General features: G+C 35.0%; 1 protein-coding gene across 1 annotated transcript in view; it reads left to right on the plus strand.

Annotated features, from left to right (window-relative positions):
• EYS (eyes shut homolog) overlaps positions 1–22987 on the plus strand; it is a 1685250-nt gene that overhangs the window by 121945 nt on the left and 1540318 nt on the right. The window contains 1 exon segment of the mRNA XM_053601630.1: positions 4616–4730. Coding sequence (XP_053457605.1) covers positions 4616–4730 — 115 coding nt within the window.

A 22987-nucleotide genomic window follows, 5' to 3' on the forward strand; every position in this document is an offset into this window, starting at 1 on the left:
AGTAGTCTGTTCTTAGAAACTACAATAGGTCAGCGTTTACTCCATTCAGGGATTTGCTCAAATATCATCTCCTCAAAGTCCTTTCCTGTTGCTCCTGAAATTCCTAAAATAGTCTTTCTCGAATTATTTTGCTCCTTCTTGCTTGTCTTTATGGACTCATTTATTTACTTACTTATGTAATATCAAATCTCACCATCTGTCATCATCCTTGAATGTGTTTACAATTTTCTCTCCCACCCTCATAAGCTAAGTAAGGCAGAGAATTTCCTGTTTTAATAGTTTCAATACTGACTTTCTGTCTAGGGTAGACGTATAGTATGCTAATTTTAATTACCAGATACAGATGTTTTTGTCTAAAAACTTTATTTTTAGGTTTAAAGAATCATGAAATGTGAATCATTTGTTTCTTGAGATCCAGTGACCTAGTTGCTCATATGTGAAAAGGATAAATTTAAGAAGAGGATAAAATGTAGGCATTGGTCTATGGTCCTAGAAGTCACATGTTTATCATTTAGTAGCACTGCCAGGCTTCTGTTCTAAGACTAAGTCCTAATTTACTTTCGAGACTTTTTTTTTCCCCCAAGAAGTGAAAGAATTACATGACAGGCTTGAGATTGATATAAGCACCTCGGCATCAAAATATCCATCTGTACAGGATGAAACCGAAGGAGACAAAGGTGAAACAGAATGCTTTATTTGAAACTTATTTTCTAACTCAAAAATTACAAAAATTACAAATAGAAGAGGTCAGGCCCTGAAAAAAAGAAAATGCACCCAAAACCTCTTCCGAGTGTTCACACAAGCGATGAGAGTATTTCCAGATAAGAGGAACAGAGAAAACTGTTTGGAGTTAGTTTATAACTATCTCCTTTCCATTTCCTAGAATAGTATAGAGTTTGAAAGAGCTATTTCAGCAGCTGGAAAACTTTAAGCAAGAATAACTCCCAATCTAAGAGTGACACTATTGAAATACTGGGTTGGAAGCAAGATCTTTTAAAAAGTTTCCAGTTTTCATTTTTGTTGTTGTTTTGTGAAGCAGTTACTTCATTGTTTTAATACAGAATAATTTTTCACTAATATTTTGTTGGTAAAATATTGTATATGTAATCTTTAATTTTATTGATGTTTTTATTTTTCCTTGATATTTTGAAAAAAAATACCTCAAGAAACTTGTATTTAAGACATGGTGAATATTATTTTACTGCTTTTCATTTTAATTTAAGAATTTAACTTTAAAAATAAATAGCTGGTATAAATGCAAGTCCTTTTGTATTAATATACCAAATTCCTGGTGACGGGATTTTGTGCTGGTATTGCCGTCACTACTCTGTACAATTTGTCATGTGGGAGGTGGATGGGTTGACTTCTCAGCAGGGCGCCCAGCTTCAATCCTGGCATATCCAAGGGTTTTCAGGCAGATGTGCAATCTCTAGGGGCTCATCAAGACCTTGGAAGATGAAAAGAAAAGAGCCCAGAGGCCCGGGGCAGAACGGACTACACCTGTGCCCTGAGTGTCTACTGGTGGGAGGAGTTAAGGTCTTTGAACATCTGATATGTGGTTAGATTGGGAGACCTGGCTTACTTCCCCTGCAGGAATACAGCTAGTCAATAGCTATTGTCAGATTGTTAGCAACCACCTTCCTTTTACCCAGCCTCTCTCTCTATCCAATCTTTCTAGGGATTTGGGATGCTTTCAGCCCTATCTTCTGGCATTTTTGCATTGCGCATATGCAGCTTTGTTAGAGATTAAGACAAGCCTTCTCAGGAGGTTGGAGAAGGGCTGCATTTTCTGGGTTGCACTGCTTGGCCTGAGATAATGTAAGCCTTTTCCAGGCATTCTCAGACTTTGTTTTAAACTGGCTTTAAGTTATTTTTCTTAAGCGTTGTTTTCCTAGTCGACTTTCACACCAGGTCGGGGTTCGCCACAGTTACCCCCAACAGTGTGTTTACAACAAAGCCTGAGAAATCTTATTAAAATCATTCTATAGATTATTGAACAAAGTTTGGAACACTATGTCCAGGAGATGAAGTGAAGCTCATTGTCTGAAGAATATTGGGCCAGACTGACAAAATGCAGGATGCAACTTAATAATGGAGACATTTAAGTCAGTTACAGGAAATCATTTCAGGAGGAAGAAGCAAAGGGAGGTTTCTTCTCTCCTAGCTTTCCACTAAAATGTTTTATTTCCACTGTTGTTCTTTTTCTGCCCTTACATTTATCTTCTCAGATCTTCTCTGCTTTTTTGAGTATTGTCTCTCTTTTTACCACTAAAATGACACTTGAAAGATTTTTGTCGTAATCATTAGGTTTCTCTTAACCTCCAGGCTCAGAATAGTTTTATATAAAAACATAATTATAAATTGGATATTCCAGAAACATGGTCGTCTGAAAGACATTTCTTTCCTCTCTCCCTATTGAAACACTTGACTCCTTAAATGATATGGCAGCTAGATGCCTGGGGCAGCTAAAATGAGTTAGGTCTTTAGCCTCTCTGACAATCTCATCAAAAGCAATTTATGTACTTTTATAAAAGAATTTCCTAAAAAGGTCCATGTTATCCTAACATTTGCTTCTGTGTTTTCTTTGTTTTGTTTTCTGTTTCACATTCTTAAATGTCAAAAACACTATTTAAACTTTCTGTCCTGGACTGAAGGCGAGTTAACAGCATGCCATTTGCCTTATAAATGAGATTTGGAAGCTTGTCTCAGATTTCAGACCTTCAGTGGGAGCAGAGGCTTGGGGGGTTGATTGCCTGAAACTCAACAGAAGCATTTTCTCAAGGTGGGCTTTCTCTGCCTTTGTGTTAAACTCCCAGCGCCACATTTCACAGATTGCATTTTGAGGTGTTTGACCTAGTATGTATTGAGAGTGCAAGTTCTTTGGGCCAGTGTCTTAGAATCAACAAAACTGCTGTGTTTGAAACACTTTCTCCAAGCTGCCGCTACCCCAGGCTCATCAAGCAGCCTCTATCTACTCCTTGCTAATGGCCGATTGTTGGTTCTTCATTTAATTCATAACCCTGATCCTGTTCTTTGGAAATCATACTGGAAATAATAATGTAAGTCCGAGTACCATACACATGCTTAGCAGTTCTTGGTCAATTTAACCCATTTCAACTTGGAAGGAAGATTAAAACATGATAGCCACACTCACCAGTGTTTTAGGACATTCTAATCTTTTCTTTCTCTGTGCCTCCCTCCCACACACTCCCCTCGCCCTCTGCCTCTGTGAGTAGGGATGAGGAGGGTGCCTTGGTAACAAGGTGGTATTTGCAGTGGTGTCTTAGTCTCTCTACACCCCTTCAGAATGAGAGATGTGAGGTACAGATATGTTGACTTGCATGGAGTAGCCAAGCACAGTACACTTGAGATTAGGCTGAACAATTTTATTAACAACTCTAAAGCCAGTAAGAGATGTGACCAACTAAACTTCTCTAAATATATCTTTTCATTCATAACCTACTGATGATAATATATATCATACAAGACTTACCAGAACTGATTGAGGAAATAAGAAAATTGTGTGAAAAAAAATTGGCCTACTGGTTGGTACATTGTAGGCATTAAAAAATGGATGGTTATTTCTGATGTAAATAAGAGAATAATTCAGTGTTTCATGGTGAAAATGCAGGGCTATGTATCTTGAACAATAGGAACGGCAAATTACTGAATCATTTTGTTGATGCTATTTCAGTCAAACTGGGTCAAGATAGCCTTTGGTCCCTTTTTTATGAAATTATTTTATGCTTTTACAAAAGTGTGAAAATAATGAACGTATGGTTAAATTGACTTCATTAACAAATCATCTAGTAACAGGTTAAATTGTTGAGAAATGTTAATTTTGGTCTTAAAATCTCCAATGTTAATATTAAAAAAAAAAAAGAAAAACATTCTTTCATTGGGTTCCCCATTCATTTTAAAATAGAAAGTTTACTGACTGTGATTTAAGGTACAAGAATATTTCTCATGAATGACCGAGAGGGAGGCCAGAGGAAGCCAGAACACCAGTGCGTGCTCTTTAGTAACTTTAAGGTTGCAGCTAATGAACTGCTGTAAACTGGAATACAAATTGTTTTTTAAAAAACTGCAAAAATTACAACAAACCAAGAAAAAGCGTCCTATAATTAGTCCAACTCTAACCAGACCACTATTGTCCCTAGAACTCTCTACACTGTATCTCACATTCATGTGCTCATCATTAAATTTTGCTAGCGCATCACCAGTACATGATGACTCTATTGAACATTAAAAATCTCATCTGTCATCTTTTTTTCATCTTTCAAAAATGGTCTCATTTATTCCAATAGTTTCCTAAGACCTATATTTTCAGTGTAGGCCAAAGGTGATCTCATTCTTAGATTCCCAGCAGATATTATTAAGACCATTCAATGAAAATGTGGTTTACTCTAATTCTCTCTAAATAAATAAATCTGATCTTTTTTTCGCTGATAATGCAAGTATGAGAGAAAAAAACTAATGATTAAGAAATACGTAATAATATAGGTTATATATAATTTAAACAGAAAATTATTTATTACTTTGGGAACACTGTTAATAGACATTTTTGAAAATATTTAAATGACAACTTTTCTAATTTACAATGATGTGCTTACAGTTGCATGCTAGGATTTACTGGAAAAAACTGTGAGAAAGTAATTGACCACTGTAGACTGGTCAGCATCAGCTGTCTGAATGAAGAATGGAGTTTCAATATAATTGGAAGATTCAGAGTAAGTAATTTAATACATGACAAGATAATTCAGCACTTCAAAATACAATAGATTTAGCCAGTCTGTATTTCAAATGCTTTTATTAGTCTTAACCTAGAAATATATCTTCATACATATGTATTTAAATGGGACATGTAAAGCTTAGTAATGGGAATTTTAGCTTATAACAATTATATTGGGAGGGAATTGCTAAGTGTTAATAATAAGTATTACTGTGATTTTTATTATCAGTATAGAACAAATAGAGTGATGATGATATAACTCTTTCTATGTAAAGCACCAGGTACCAACGCCTTAAGCTCTTAAACTAAATGGGAAATAAAATCAATCTAGCAGTTGTTTGTCAGAATACATAAAATACACTTTTTTTTTTTAGTGGATGATTTTTCAAATTACTTTACAAATATAGAATTTGTGTGTTACATATGGCAAGGCAGATTCTACAACCCATAAATGTTACCTGTATATATATCTAGTAAAGAAATTACCAAATATGTTCTAAAAGGTACAGATGTGAGACCTTTCATTCCAAATATGACACAAACTATAGTCTGTGAAGGGAGGATGGATAAATTCCTCATGATACAGTCATACAGTAGAATTACAAAGAGTGCTTAAAATGAGTGAACGATAGCTATGTGTATTAACACCAAAAATTTTAAAATCGTATTTCAGTACGTATAGTGCGGTGATTACTTAAAATTATAAAACACAAATATATGCCTATTTCTATGATTTTATAAATACATAAAAGAGCATAAACATAACGCTTATGAATTATATATACCAGTTTTACTAGAAGGGCTGCCCACTGGGAGAAGGGTAGGGAAGTGAAATCAGAGAGAGTTCAGAGGAACTTCCAATGTCTCTGTCCCATTTTAATTGTATAAATAATATTTTTGGCAAATAATGATGGTAGGAATATTGTGTTCCTTTTATGAATTTCTATACTTTTCTATACTATGAAATATTTAATAAAATATTTTTTTAAATAATGCAAAGCAAACTTAAGAAAGGCACCCCGGACAAATTTATAACATGTGTACTTTTACAAACATGCTAAATACAACAGTTTTATGACACAAGGACATATAGATATTTGTTTGGCAGAACCAATGTGTTTGGAATAATATCATTTATGATCATTACCTCAGTTAATCTTCTCATAAATCTCATTCGACTTTATGAAAAAAGTAAAATACGTGCTGAGCTTTTGACTATTTTACCAAGTTCACACATAGAGATGGATTAAACTTCGATAAAAGCTAGTCTATGTGACTCCAGAACCCCTGTTTTCAAATAATATACATGTATGTTTTGATGTGAAGAATATACTACCATCTCTTCTTCCTTCAAATTATCTAGACTTTTCTTTTTAAGAAATTGTCCAATTTATGTACATACCTCTCCTACATTTTGGTTTGAAATTCTGCCTATCATTCCCTGGGTTTGGGTTTGGGGTTCCGATTTTGTCCTCTGAGGATTTATCTCTAACTTTTCTTTGTAAACTCGTCCTCCACCATGATTTTTCTTTGGGGAATTTCACGTATTCTGGTAGTTCAATACTTATCTACCTCTTACAGACTCTACGTTCAGTTTGGATTTCTTTTCTAAAGAGTCTGAGTGACACATTACCTTCAACCTGCCTGGATACCTTAAACTCAGCATGGACGGAATTCTCCTTGTGTGTTAATCTCCCCAGTCTGTGTCAACGGAGTTATCATTATCCTCTGCCACTTTCTCCAATCAGAAACTCAAGAAGTCTCCCTCTTTCTTTGTTTTTTTTTTTTTTTTTTTTTTTTGTGGTTTTTGGCCGAGGCTGGGTTTGAACCCACCACCTCCAGCATATGGGACTGGCGCCCTATCCCTTTGAGCCACAGGCGCCGCCCAGAAGTCTGCCTCTTTCTAAACTTACAGCAACTTACCTTCTGTCTTTATGGTGTTTCTTAGCTCAAGTATTTATTGCTTTATATTCACCTTGTTAGCTAGTCTCTCATATATTAATATGTTTCTTTGCTTTCACCAAATATCACTAAATCTATTCAAGATCAATCTATATAAAATGAAAATCTGAAAATGCTGTATTTTGATTAATACTCTTTGAAACTAAAAATATTATTAAAAATACAAAAAACATAAACATAGAATGAAGTAAAGGAGGGAGATTGGGAGGAAGAGAAGGAAAGAAGGAAAAGTCAGACACAATGGCTCATGCCTGTAATCCTAACACTCTGGGAGGCCAAGGTGGGTATATTGCCTGAGCTCAGGAGTTCGAGACCAGCCTGAGCAAGAGCAAGTCTCCATCACTAAAAAAGAGCCGGGCGTTGTGGCAGGCATTTGTACAGGCGGCTACTTGGGAGGCTGAGGCAAGAAGTTCACTGGAGCCCAAGAGTTCGAGGTTGCTGTGAGCTATGACGCCGTATCACTCTACTGACAGTGACAAAGTGAAATTTTGTCTCAAAATAACTAACTAAATAAATCAATAAAGAGAAATACTCTAAAAGAGCACAATAAGTAATAATATATTAGAAGATATAAAATATTAATATATAGGCAGGAATTAGTAAATTAGTAAGTATTCCCCAAACAGAGAAAGTCAAAAGAGTCAATATTTGGTTATTCAAAATGATTGATAAAAATGCATCTTTCTTTCGTAATCTTGATAATAGGAAGTACAAAATTAGCAATATCAAGAATAAAAAAGTAGACATCACAGTGGACTTTGTAGAAATTACGTCATATAATACTTCAAAAAATTGTTTATAACTTTGACAATTTACATGAAATATATAAATATGAAAATCATGTCTTTCCAAAAGGAAAAGAAAAAATATGAATACTCTTGTCCTATGTGAAATTATTTAAACTTTTATTTAATCCTTCTACCCTAAAAAAACACTTAGATCAGATGCTTTACTGATGAAACCAATCCAACATTGAATGAAAATGTAATGTTAATTATGCGAAAAATACTTATAGCTGTAGTTCTCAACCTTCCTAAGGCCTCCTAATGCCATAGCCCTTTAATACAGTTCCTCATGCTGTGGTGACCCCCAACCATAAAATTATGTTTGTTGGTACTTCATAACTGTAATTTTGCTACTGTTATGCATCATAATGTAAATATCTGATGTGCAGGATGTATTTTCATTGTTACAAAGGGTTCGCGACCCATAGGTTGAGAACCACTGACTTACAGTTAATAGAAGAGGAAAGAACACATCTCAATTCATTGTAACAAGGCTACCTTGATCTTGATACTAAAATCTGACAAAGATATTATGAGAAAAAAGTTACAATTTCATAGTCCTTGTCAATGTATGCATAAAGTCCTAAAAATGATAAAGAGTAGAATTCACCCATATATAAAAATATCTTAAGTCCAAGAAGGATTTTTTCCCTCAGAGATGCAATATATTTTCAGATTATAGAAAAGTTACTGTACTTCACTATGTCACTAGGCGACAAGAGACAAATCATATAATCATCTAACTAGATGCAAAATAAGCATTAAAGAAATTACTACCCAGTTATAACACAAACTCAGTATGCTAGAAAAAGCAATGTCTTCAATCTGACAAAGACTGTCTCCAGCAATCTAAAGTTAACATAATACTTGCTGGTGAAAATCTAATTGCTTTGTCCCTGAAGTTGGCAAAGATACTCGCATTCATCTATTTTCTTCAGCATTTTAGTAAAAGGTTTTACATGTGCAAGAAAGCAAGAAAAATAAGACATAAAGATAAGAAAAAATAATAGTAATGTGGTTTCCATAAGCATATTTATGACTTTTACTTAAAAAACCATAAAACAAAAATATAGAATGAGCAAATTAATTTGGAAAAATTCCATGATACAAGATAATTATGTAGAAATCAATAGTATTTCTATACTATAGAAACAACTAATTAGGAAATGAAACTAAAAATGAACAACATAAAAGTGAAAGTAAGAATATTTCACAAAAGAGCTCAATGCATCCATAATAATTCAACATAATAAATAGAACTTGGGAACAACCTGGGCAACATACTGAGACCTTACCTCTATAATAAATTATTAAAAATTAGCCAAGCACAGTGACACTTGCCTTTAGTTTTAGCTGCTCCAGAGGCTAAGGAAGGAGGATCCCTTGAGCCCCGGAGTTCAAAATTACGGTGAGTTATAATCACAACACTGTGCTCCAATCTGGGAAACAGACTAAGACCCTGTCTCACAGTAAAAAACAATAAAAATCCTCAGAAGAAATTTAACAAAAATATAGGCAAGACATCTATGCTAAAAAGTATAAAAGATTACAGAGAGAAAATTAATAAATCTTAAATAGTTATTAATATAACATATCTGTGGATTAGATGAGTTGGTATTTTCTTCATGGTCTTTCTTATGGATACTCTTATTCACTTTGTAGAAACTGATGACAAGTTGATTATAAAATTTCCATGGAACTTCAAAGGACCTCAAATAGCCAAAGTAATCAAAACTAAAAAGAGTTACTTTAAAACCACAGTATCAAGCAGGTGCGGTATTAGCATAAGGGTAGACTAGAACATTAGAGGAAAAAATTAATGGTTTGGGAATAGATACACAGGGAAGGTTTTTGTTGATTAGAAAAATACCAAGCTATATTATTGGAGAAAATACGTCTGCATCAGAACACACAAAGAAAAAAAGTGACTCTGTATTCCTATCTCAAATCACACAATAACTAATTCGAGATGAAACACAGACTTGAGAGTGAGGGCTAAAATTGTAAAACTCTCAGGAAATAAAAACAAGCAAAGAAACAAAAAGATGGTGTTCATGGCCTTTTGTATCAGGCAAACCTTTCTTTGATAGGGCACAAGAGCAAATGGCTTATAGAATTTCATTAAATTTTAAAACTCATGTTCATCAAAAGATCAGAGGGCAACTAACTATAACCAGTGATTATCAAACTGAAATTGCTTTACAAGTAAAACATAATCTAGGTATGTCCTCTTTACATAATTTGAAATACAATGCCTTTATTGAAATAAAGTGATGGAAACAGTTTATCAGGGAATTACTAACAAAAAAACCAATTGATGCCTATATTAGTTTTATGTAAAATAGACATTCAGCCATAAAATTGGAAATTTTAAAATTTTGATTCTTAAAGTTTTAGAGTTAAGAAATTATAAGTTGTCTGTCATGGAGGGGTATAATTGTTTCCTTTTACAGAACTCTGTGTATATCAATATTTTTTAAAGAGAAAGGACAAATAAAATAAGGCAATAGATTTTTATAGATAATCTTTAGATTTTAAAATTATCAATGAAAGTAAACACATATAGGGCGGCGCCTGTGGCTCCGTCGCTAAGGCGCCGGCCCCATATACCGAGGGTGGCGGGTTCAAACCCGGCCTTGGCCAAACTGCAACAAAAAAATAGCCGGGCGTTGTGGCGGGCGCCTGTAGTCCCAGCTACTCGGGAGGCTGAGGCAAGAGAATCGCTTAAGCCCAGGAGTTGGAGGTTGCTGTGAGCTGTGTGAGGCCACGGCACTCTACCAAGGGCCATAAAGTGAGATTCTGTCTCTACAAAAAAAAAAAAAAAAAAAAAGAAAGTAAACACATATGGGTATATCATTTCATATTTTCATATCACAGAACACAAAAGTAAACATAACTTACGTTTCTGTGTCACAAAGAAAGAAATGGCATTTTTACATGTAAGCAAGAAAAATATGACTTTGAATAAACCCACTGAATGGCAATTTAGCAGAATGTCAATCTACCATAATTCGATATCTAGAAATACCTAAAGAAAGTGAATAAGATTATATTAAACATGCATACAAAATATTCATTATATTGTTATTTACTTTAAAGCAACAGTAATCAAAGCACCAAGAATAGTTGAAAATTATAAAATGTCTATATAATAGAAGATAGATCCATTTTGGCCATGTTTTTAAAGCTTATAAATGACTTTTTGAAAAAATCACCAGATAAAATGTTCCATGAAAAAATGTATCATTCTAACTATAATTGGATTTAAAATATATGAGTATTTATCCTTTTGTAACAAGACAATTTTTATGTATTTTGGGGGGTAAAGGTCAAAAAGTGTATTGGAGCTGCTCTCCTAGAAATTGCCCATTGTTTTTTTATCTCCTGGATTGGGGTCTACCGGGCAGTCCTGTGTGTCAGGAGTCCAATCTTTCCTGGGCAGTAGAATGTGAAATGAGTGGAGCCAGTTGACAGTAAAAGGTAGCTTCTAATACCATCCATTTCCAGAATCATTCAGCACTGCATATTTTTTATTATTATGAAATATCCTCAGTATGTCTGATTTAGTGGAAACATTGAACTATCTGAAGTCTGTGACCCACCTGGCACAGGGTCACATCTAAACAGACAGGAGCACAGAAGCACGGATCCAGAGAGAAACACGGGGCAGAATGAATCCGCAGGTCACAGAGGGGCCCTGAGTTTATCTCAGGATGAAATCAAGTTTAATCAGAGTTTCGATGGCCAGTGGAGCCAGGATGACATATGTATTATGCAGAAATGTATAAAATAGAAAGAAAATAAACCAGCAATTTGACAGTGGTTTACTCTTATTATTGGGATGGCACTAAAACTATAATTAGAACAAATACTCTCTGTCTCTTTTGAATATGTACTTAATTGAAGTTCTATATAGAAAAAAGTATTTCCTATAGTGACATCAAAATTAGGAAGTTGACATTACATACAACATGCTGGAAAACAGGAGGAAGAAAAAAAGAAAAAACAACCCTGTAGGTCAGAACCTTATTAATTCTTTTTTGTGTGTGTGCGTGGTTTTTGGCCAGGGCTGGGTTTGAACCCGCCACCTCCGGCATATGGGACCGGCGCCCTACTCCTGGAGCCACAGGCGCCACCCCAGAACCTTATTAATTCTAAGCCATGCTCTTCATTACGGGTTAAATTTCTCTATTTTCAATTCATTTTTCTTTATAATTAAAGTGGCATAAGGATGCTGAACTTTCTCATTGAAATTGTGATGAGGAATATCTAATCAGTTTCACAATGTCAACTGTGTTTTCAATATTAATAACATAAATGGCTTTTATGATAAAACAATTGTTTCCCAATTGAGTATTAGGTTTCCCATAACCACCTCATAAGAATAAACTATTGACAAAATTAGGAGATAATGATAAAAAAGATTCTTATAATTATTTTCATCTTTATAAAAATAAATGACACCTAATCAGTTTTAAAAATACAATTGATATTATGCATGTTATAAATTTAAAATTTAGGTACTATGTATTATAATTAGATACTATTTATTATTCCTTATAGCAATTTTCTTTCCCTCGGAGTTTTGATAATTTACTGACAAATGTATTCTCATTTTAATAGGTAATATATATAGTGAGAGCCACAATGCCTGGTTTGTGGCCATCCAAATATTTTATAACTTCCTAATGTTATACCTTGGAATTACTGATGCTGTTTTCTACCCCACCAAAGAAAATGTCTGTAGAACTTTAGACGAAGCTCCTTTGCTTCTCTTCTTGGACTATTGGATCAGGGATGCAGATGTAAGGATTCATTGGATGTTTCTCTCATCCTTTTACGTCTCCTATAAGGCTTCGTTAGAGAATTAACAAAAAAACAAAATCTAAAACTCAGCTAGTTTAACTCTACCATCTGCTTTATTGCTAGCTTCTATTTCTATCCTCTAGTTAAATATTTTTTTACATTATCTTCAACAAGAATGACTTATGCAAACTCACGCTGAAAGAAGTAAAGCTCAAATTAGAATTCCTTATGAGTACAATTAGCATCCGAGTAGGATTAAGAGTTTTTATATTTCAGTTGCAACAGTAGAAAATCTAAAGAGAATGTCTGTCTTCGACGCTTTTCTCTTTTTCTTTCTCTTTCTCTTTTTCTCTCAGTCCCTGCCAGACACACACACACACACACACACACACACACAGTTAAACTTTGTGAGTATAGATCTAGTATCCTTTTAGCCAGAATCTCAATATTACCACATTCCTTCTGGTTTTCCCTAAACTAGCAACAGTAGTCTCTTTGAATTTCCTGGGAGGACCCAGGTGTGCTCCTGCCTCAGGCCTTTGTTTGCTTGAGTGTTTTTATCCCAGTTTCTGATTTATAGTCTTCTTCATTCTGTGTAGGCTTTTTTTTTTTTTGAGACAGAGTCTCACTATGTTGCCCTTGATAGAGTGCTATGACGTCACTGCTCACAGCAACCTCAAACTCCTGGGCTTATTAGATTCTCTCCCCTCAGCCTCCCAAGTAGCTGGGACTACAGGCGCCCGCCACAACGCCCAGTATTTGTTGTTGTTGTAGTTGTCATTGTTGTTTGGCAGGCCTGGGCTAGGTTGGAAGCCGCCAGCCCTGGTGAATGTGGCCGGGGCCCCAGCTGCCAAGCTATAGGCACAGAGCCTATGTAGATATTTTCTGAAATCTCATCTGCAGTTACCAAAGTCCACGAATGCTCAAGTCCCTTATATAATACAAAATGGTCTAGTTTTAGTATATAACCTTTGCCTTTCCTCTGGTACTATATATACTTTAAATCATCTCTAGATTACGTAATAATACCTAATTAAAAGTGAATGGTATATAAATAGTTGTTATACTATATTGCTTAGGGAGTAATGATAAGAGTCTATACGTGTTCTGTATAAATGCAGCCATCCATTTTTTAAAAATATTTTTGATCGTGATTGGTTGAATCTTGGATGCAGAGCCCGTGGATGTGGAAGGTCAAGTGCACTCCCTTCCAGCCCATGTAATGTCATCTCTTCTTTCTATGTTTTTTCTTAACAACTATTGGCTCCTGGCTTCCCAGTTCACATCACAGTTCTTCATATACTTTTTTTTAACTGTGAGACTAGATTAGGCTAAAATGTGAGCTCCATGAAAGTCGATATCTTTCTTTCTTTATTTAGCATTAACCTTCTGCCAGGTATGGCACCCAAATTGCTGCAAAGACAATTCATGCCAAATGTAGTGGAGGGAACCTATTTAAAAGTGCTGTTCTGCAAAGGAAGAGCAAAGACTCCATAAACTGACCCCTAGAAGACCGCTTTTCTAGTAATGGTAGAGTCAGTACTGTCCTGACCAAGTCCAGAGGCCATTCTATATTTAGAATAAATACATGTGGGAAAAGAAGCATTTGGTGGAAGGTGGGAAAAATTACATGATACATAAAATCCCACTCACACATGTAAGGTTTTATGTAAAATTATAACAGTCAATATAAAAAGAAATGTTATGAATGCTGAAAGAACCGTTATACAGAAACAAAACTATAACATCTGAAATTCACACCATGATGTGAATGTGAATACTAAAGCCTGAATTACATAGAAACACTTAAACCTTCTCCTCTCAACCAACCACTGCATTGTAATCAGCCAAGGGCACTTTCTCGTCATACCCACAACCACATAAACATGGCAGTCTATTCATTCTTAATCAGTCCTCAGAGGTACTTTCTGCAGGCTTAGAGACTGGGCAGTTAGTGCCGTAGTTGGTGCTGGGAGTCACAGGCATCTCTGAAAAAGAAACAGTTAGGGTCTGAAACAAGATGTCCCGAGCAGCTGTGGTTTTTTTCCTCTAGGTGACGTCTGGTACTGTCTAGCAATGTTTACAGCAGTCACATATAAGGATGGAGGTTGCTCCCCTGGCATTTGGCAGGTAGAGGACAGATAGCACTTTGTAACATCACCTGTTTTCTGTTGATTGACTCTAATTAATAGTACCAGCTATATAACAGGAAATACTAAAGGAGAACTTTTAATGATGAATTCTTCCCTGAAACTTTTTCATTTAACTTGATTTTTATACCATTATCCACTTCCAAGAGCAAGCACCAAAAAGAGTTGCAAGGATATCTTCTATCTTCCTCTTTCCAGCAGAATTCTTACATGAAGGGATAAAGTAAATGAAAACATGTAAGATACAAGAAGTGACAGCTTAATTCACCCAAATTAGTGTAATTCCTGGGAATGGTTAAATGCTTGTATTTAAAGGAACCATTTAGATAATTCTTAATGTCTAAGAGAAACTAAAGACACTGTTATGTCGTCATTAAAACTTAAACGGGAGAAGGAATAGGAAAAGAAAGAAGTCGAAAAAGTTTTATTATTTAAATTTCACCTCTCAGGCTCAGCACCTGTAGGCTAGAGTGCTGGCCACATACACCCAGGATGGCGGGTTTGAACCCAGCCCAGGCCTGCCAAACAACAACTACAACAACAACAACAACAACAACAACATAGCTATGTGTTATGGCAGGTGCCTATAGCCCCAGCTACTTGGGAAGCAGAGGCAAGAAAATCGCTTAAGCCCAGGAGTTTGAGGTTGCTGTGAGCTGTGATGGCACATCACTCTACAGAGGGTGACATAGTGGCACTCTGTCTCAAAAATACATAAATAAATAAATAAATAAATAAATAAATTCACCTCTCACAACTAAAGAGAAATGCTTAGTGAAACTATTCCCTCCTACACACAAAGTGTGGTTGTTTACGTCCATCTAGTTCATGTTATGATTCGGATTCTTAAAATAGTAGCTGTTCTTCCAAAATGTTCATGAACAATAGTTAGGGCTGTAATATCTGTGCATATGCTAAAGCTAAGTACAAATGTTTGGAAAGTAAACTAGGACATGAACTTCCATGAACACCTTCTAGGTCAACAGGGAGTCCCTGACTGAATAATAACACTACAAATTGCCCCTGTTTTAATCCCCAGAAACTAAGAATAGCAAAAGGGACTTGGCAAATTCAATGGAGTATCTTGAGATGAGATTATCCTGATTATCAAGTAGCCCTGATGTAATCACAAATGTCCCCATAAGAAAGCTACATAGGGAATTAAAGACAAAGAAATTATGACAGAAGGAAGCCATGACCCAAAGAAGTTAGGCTACAACTGGAAGCTGAAGAAAAAAGCTAGACTCTCTTCTCAAATCCTGCAGTAGGAGCCAGTATCCTGACACTTTCACTTCATCCCATTTTACCCAATTTTGGATTTGTGACCTCGAGAAATACGAGAAAATAAATATTTTTTAAAGCCACTAAGTTTGGCCAGGCATGGTGGCTCACGTTTGTAAGGTGGATTGCCTGAGCTCACAAGTTTGAGACCAACCTGAGCCAGAGTAAGACCCCCATGTATAACAATAGCTGGGCATTGTGGGGGGTGCCTGTAGTCCCAGCTACTTGGGAGGCTGAGGCAAGAGAATCACTTGAGCCTAAGTTTGAGGTTGCTGTGAGCTGTGATGCCAGGGCACTTTACCAAGATGGATAAAGTGAGACTGAAGAAAGAAAGAAAGAGAGAAAGAAAGAAGGAAAGAACAAAGAAAGAAAGAAAAAGAAAAAAAGAGAAGGAAAGGACATAAAGATTCTAATTACTAAGTTTGTAGTAATTTGTTTCAGTAGCTATAGAAAACAAATGCATAGAGGTTTTAAGAAAGAAATTTTAATACAAAAATAAATTTTTCAGCTGAAAATGATTAGAAAACTGTCACTGAACACTTAAGTTTCAATGTAACTAGGTGGATAGTTCTGCTACAAAAGATGTACGTGAAACACAAAGGCAAGTCAAACTAGATTTATATCCTTAGATGTCATTTTTAGTTTTAGCTGAGAGCCATCTGAACTATTGATATGGAGGGGGTTGAGTGCAGATCCAAAAACAAAACAATACAAAACAAAAATCAGCAAGAAGATTGGCTGGTTCTGAATCTCAGAACAAAAATGAATTCAGCTTTCATTGGCTGAAATTCTGCGTTTACTGTGACATGAGTGTTACATTTGGTGTATTCATCAGTCCACTTCTTAGGGAAGCAGCAGGCGTGCTCATAAAGTGGGATCTTGTCTTTTGACGTTTTGTTTCCTCAATACCCATTCAGACAGGACTGGCCCCTGCAAATACCATGTCCCTGTCGGTGTACTTATCTTACTAATTTATCATCTACACCAGGACACACTTGAGAACAAATCAGGGCTATGTCAGTTACTTTGCTAGAATAACATGCATTAAACTATATCTGTTTTATACATGAGGCACTGCTTAAATGGTATTTTTTCCAACATGGACATCTAATCTTTAGAAAAGGGGATCTACACGATTCTGATGTTACCTTCAGCAACCATGAAGTAACATTTTCATCTTATGTTCGAAAACCAACAAAAATATTGATTAGAAATAAGGCAATCAGGCAACGCAGTGAAATTCACATCTGATTTATTCTACAACCAACATTTTGATGGCTGATATAGTCAGAGGAATTGCAGAAGCATGTAGATTTACTAATTTTCATTTTTCCTCAATAAGTTTTGGTGAAATCTTTAGTCATATGTCTTTATAGAAGATATTTCCATACTTCTAATTTTAAGTTTATTTGCCTTCTTATTTGTGCTATGTCACTAGTAAATCTCATCAAAAGAATATTTATCAATAGAATTACATTGTGCAACTTGTACAGCCTCAGGCAAATAATGTTGAACAAGACAGACAATGATCTTACTTCATGCCTTACCGTAGTCACTCAGGAGATAAACATCTCAGATTTAATTGCAGACAGAAAAGAAATAAAAAACCTGACATGAATTACTTGGTTTAGATTTGACATTAATGTCCATCTATTACTAAGAAGGGATTTCTACCCATACAGACAGCACACACACACATACACTGTCACAAACACAGGAATCCACAGATCAATATATTTCATCTCCTTTCTAAGCTCTTCATAATCTTTTCCTACCTAAATCTGAGATAAGACGGAAAAGTTTTTATCAGTGAGAATTGCAAGTGATCTCCCTAGATCCTGAAAATGTATGAATTTGTTGTTCTTTGTTGCTCTTTGTAATTTGAAGAAGTTTACTATTGGCAAACCTAGCTAAGTTCTCAAATACTCTTGTTTCTGTTCTGAGGACAAGGAAAGGGATTTCTTTTACTGATTCTTTGTCGGTTATGATTTCCCCAGCTTGATAGTTAACTGGCATCCTGACTTTATTTTTCCAGCTGCCCTTACAGAGCTCTGTCACAATGCATTCTGTCACAATGCACAAAAAAAATTCCTTTTGAGAACATGCAGATGACCAGAACTCCTTCAAATGAAGTGCAAAATTGAATTGTTCAATTGTTTCTAAAAGGCTTGATATGCACTATCACCCAGTTAAGTTTTTATCCAAAAAAAAATTACTCTCTATGGTTGAACAGTGAATTTAGAAATCTGAAGAAATAAATTTCAGTTTTAAAAATTGATCTGCCTTTTTTTCTTACTCCACTTCATTATAATTGGCCAAGAACTTATTTTTAATACACATATCCTATCTCTTTAGTAATGACGTTGAGAACTCAGCGGTGGCATCCAGGGTGAATGAACCGAACTTTAAAATGACCCAGATTGACCCAGAGGAGCACATTGTCCCTGAATTCCCTCATTAAAACACTTGATATAAAAGATAAATGTAAGAAATATCTGAAAACATTATAAAATTACTTAGGGTCACCCCAAGAGAGAATCATGATTTATATCATGATGAATTTTGTATTTTTAATATAGTCCAACTTGACCTCTTTTTTTTTTTATTAGGGCCAAGAGATAAAATACATCTTAAACTCATACCTAGTAATACAGTGAGGTCCTTCAGGAAAAATTGTTTCTATTCATGCCAGATTATCATGTTTAAGAGTTTTACTTATTTTGTATTTCTGTATTATTACTCAAGCATATCTGTGCTGGCCTTCTACTTAACACGTAATACAATTTTTATGTTGATTTTTAATTTTTCTCATGCAAGAAAATTTTGTAATCAATGTTCTAAACTTTTATAAGAATCAAAAATCAACAATATAATTTCACCAAATTTCTCAAGTTAGAAAATTATTTTTGGAAGCATGCCTCACTAGGTATATACGATAACCTTAAAAACTAAAAAGTAATGTCATTTAGTTGAACATATATTTTAGTCAAAGCTGAGAAAAATTAAATTATTTTGCAGTTATAAAAATTTACAAAGACAAAATAAAATTAATGTGATTTATAAGACATTTGTCAAGAAATTGAGTTGTAAGAGAGACTTAAGAAATATTCAGGGTGGTACCTGTGCCTCAGTAGGTAGGGCACTGGCCCCATATACCGAGGGTGGTGGGTTCGAACCTGGCCCCAGCCAAACTGCAACAAAAAAATAGCTGGGTATTGTGACAGGCACCTGTAGTCCCAGCTATTTGGGAGGCTGAGGCAAGAGAATCAGCTAAGCCCAGGAGTTGGGGGTTGCTGTGAGCTGTGACACCAGGGTACTCTACTGAGGGCAATAAAATGAGACTCTGCCTCAAAAAAAAAAAAAAATGTAGGTAAAACTCTTGAAGAAATCAGCCTGGGTGAATATTTTATGAGGAGGACCACCCAGGCAACAGAAGAAACATCAAAAATACACTACTGGGACCTGATCAAACTAAAAAGCTTCTTCATAGCCAAGAATACAGTAAGTAAAGCAAGAAGACAGTCCTCAGAATGGGAGAAAATATTTGCAAGTTATGTCTCTGACAAAGGTTTAATAACCAGAATCCACCAAGAACTCAAATGTATTAGCAAGAAAAGAACAAGGGATCCCATCTCAGGCTGGGCAAGGGACTTGAAGAAAAACTTCTCTGAAGAAGACAGGTGCATGGCTTACAGACACGTGAAAAAATGCTCATTATCTTTAATCATCAGAGAAATGCAAATCAAAACTACTTTGAGATATCATCTAACTCCAGTAAGATTAGTCCATATCACAAAATCCCAAGACCAGAGATGTTGGCGTGGATGTGGAGAAAAGGGAACACTTCTACACTGCTGGTGGGAAGGCAAATTAATACATTCCTTTTGGAAAGATGTTTGGAGAACACTTAGAGACCTAAACATAGACTTTCCTTTCGATCCTACAATTCCTCTACTAGGTATATACCCAGAAGACCAAAAATCACATTATAACAAAGATATTTGTACCAGAATGTTTATTGCAGCCCAATTCGTAATTGCTAAATCATGGAAGAAGCCCAAGTGCCCATCGACCCACGAATGGATTAATAAATTGTGGTACATGTATACCATGGAATATTATGCAGTTTTAAAGAAAGATGGAGACTTTACCTCTTTCATGTTTACATGGATGGAGCTGGAACATATTATTCTTAGCAAAGTATCTCAAGAATGGAAGAAAAAGTATCCAATGTACTCAGCCCTACTATGACACTAATTTATAGCTTTCATATGAAAGCTATAACCCAATTATAACCTAAGAATATGGGGAACGGGAGAGGAGAGGAGGGGGTGTGTGGGATGAGGGAGGGTAATTGGTGGGACCTCACCTACAGTGCATCTTACAAGGGTACATGTGAAACTTACTAAATGTAGAATATAAATGTCTTCACACAATAACTAAGAAAATGCCAGGAAGGCTATGTTAACCAGTGTGGTGAAAATGTGTCAAATGGTCTATAAAACCAGTGTAGGGTGCCCCATGATTGCATTAATGTACACAGCTATGATTTAGTAAAATAAAATAAAAATAAAAAATAAAAGAATAAAAGAGCAGAAAAACTGTAAAAAAAATAAAGAAAGAAATATTCCGGAGTTTATTTTAAAAAAACAAATTTAAAAATGTACAGGGAAACTGCAGAACAATAGCAAGGAGTACATGGAATAGCAGGTGAACACAGTGTATCATAAAGCCCTAATAATTAAACACCATGGTATTGGAATAAAAAAAGAGAATCAAATGACAACATATTGAAAATCATGTGTAAGAATATATAAAGGGTGCCCCAAAATGTATATACATTTTAAGAAAGGAAAAAACTGTATTAAATTTGTGATTTACGTGTGTGTATGTGTACAAGTCACATTTGACTTCCTTCTGCAATTACCAGTGGGGCTCCATGTGACTTGTATTCAGCTTTTGTTATCAGTACATATTGAGCATGACAATTTCAATGCCGTTTTTTCCCTTATTAAAGTCTGTATCCTTTTTTCTTTTTCTTTTTTTCACCCTCTCTATTCAAAGTCATTTTCTGAATGTATAACCTGAAATTAGTGAAGCAAAGTTTAGTTATACAACATGATATTGTCGAAGTACTATTTCGGGAGAGAAGATTTAGCTTGCATATATTTCTGTCAGTTGGCGAGACATTTAACTCACACATGGGGATAGTGCCAATGAAGAAAATGGCAGTGTACAACTGGATTAAAGTTCTGCTGAGGGGAGAGAAAGTGTCACTGAGGAGGAGAAGTCATGGCAGCTCATGACAAGCAGAACTGGGGTGAAAAATGCAAAAATTCATCAAAGTGTACGTTGAAATCATCAGCTGACCATGAGAAGCAAAGCAGACCAAGTAAATACAGAGACACAGTTAGGAAAATCCTGACTGAAAGTCTTGGCCAATAATTCATGGCTCTTGCATCTTGACAATGCACCAGCTCTTGTCTGTGAAGGAGCTTTCAGGCATCTACGTTGGAACACCCTCTCTACTCACTTCATTGGCCCCCAGTGGCTTTTTTCTTTACCCAAAGGCAATGCCTTTGAATGATTCCCATTACTCCACAGGGGAGGGGGAATTCTAATACTTACTTGTTTTATTTTTGGAGGGAAACATAATGAATCACTATAGTACTCTAATAAAAGCCTATCACGTCATGAAATTAAATTGATCATCCACACACAAGTATTCTTACTATCATTTCAAATTTTTTTGGTTGAAGGAAATTTAGAAATAAGGTAAATATGGTGCCTTGTGTAAAAAGATAGATATTCAATAATATATGATCACTTCCTTATTTCCTGAGTTCTAGTCATAAGTTTATGTGTAGAAATATGCAAACATTGTTTCCTATCAAAAGGGTATTGTAAAAAGTAAATAATTTGAAGCACACAGGTAAGCCAAAGGACAATATATCACACTACTCAGAGATAAAAGTATGGTTATTTTGGCATATATGTGCGTATACATGTATACATACTTATAATATTGTTTTTATCATTTTTATTTTTAAAAATGTACACATAACACACGTAAAAGAAAGAGAACAATTTTATATTCTAATCTCTCATTGTCATCTTAAAATCTTTCTCCATTGGTTAACATGGACATAGAGATGATATGTTATATTTTGATCTGTAAGATATTCCAGAGATTATACCATAGTATGATTAATTAGCTCTATATTTTTAGCAGTTTTCAATTTTTTCTTTTATGTAAAAGTTGGTGATAACAAAGAAACAAACACCTTTGTGATACTTTCTGAATTTTTCCTTTTCCTTTTGATAACTAAATCTTTCCCTGATTAGAATTTATTTCAGATTGTATAGCATTATATTTTATTTCTTAAATATCCACTTCTCCCTCTTTTAGAATTCCACCCCCCAAACCTTTGTAATTTAAGGGTTCAGACTCAAATGTTTCTTTAGCTGAGAGGAGAAACTTTCTATTTATTATTATTATCTTTCTTCATTCTATTCCTTCTTTTCCTCCTTCCAGTATTCCTAGTATACAACTGTTAATTTTTTCATTTAATTCTCCAAAATAATCTTATATTTTTCTCTTAAAATTTCCATCAAATGATATTTTCCCTGTTGAGTTTTGATGGTGTTTTTGATGTACTTGGCTAATAGTTAACTCTGCTTCCACTAAATCCATTCTGCCATTGCCTAACTATTCATCATGTAATTTAAAGTCATATGCTTAAGATTAAATAATTTTTCTTCTCAGATATATTATTTTTAAATAAGGCCCAGATCATAAATATATTAATAATCATTAAAAATATTCATAATTTACTGAAATTACTTTCTTTTTGAAGTATATACTTTTTAATGATGATGATGGTCACTTTGCTAAACTCTTAAATATTTTCTTTCACTCATAGTTAAAGGTTTCCTTTACCTTATTTTGGCCTCTGAGATAGGATTCTTCCAGAAATATAAATACAAAAATCAAAAATGACTTAGAATATTTTTTTGACACATCAGGTTTTCAAACATTTTTGTTAACTAATAGAAATGATAACAAGCTGCATGTAACTGATTCTTTTTTTCTTTTATTGTTAAATCATAGCTGTGTACATTAGTGCAATCGCCTGTACCCATTCTAAGATGCACCGTAGGTGTGGCCCCACTCATTACCCTTCCTCCACCAAAACCTCCCCTGTCCCTTCCCCTTCCTTGGCCCTTTCCCCATAGTCTTGTGCTATAGTTGGGTTATAGTCTTCATGTGA

Source organism: Nycticebus coucang, chromosome 9 (assembly GCF_027406575.1).
Source record: "Nycticebus coucang isolate mNycCou1 chromosome 9, mNycCou1.pri, whole genome shotgun sequence".
Taxonomy (NCBI): domain Eukaryota; kingdom Metazoa; phylum Chordata; class Mammalia; order Primates; family Lorisidae; genus Nycticebus; species Nycticebus coucang.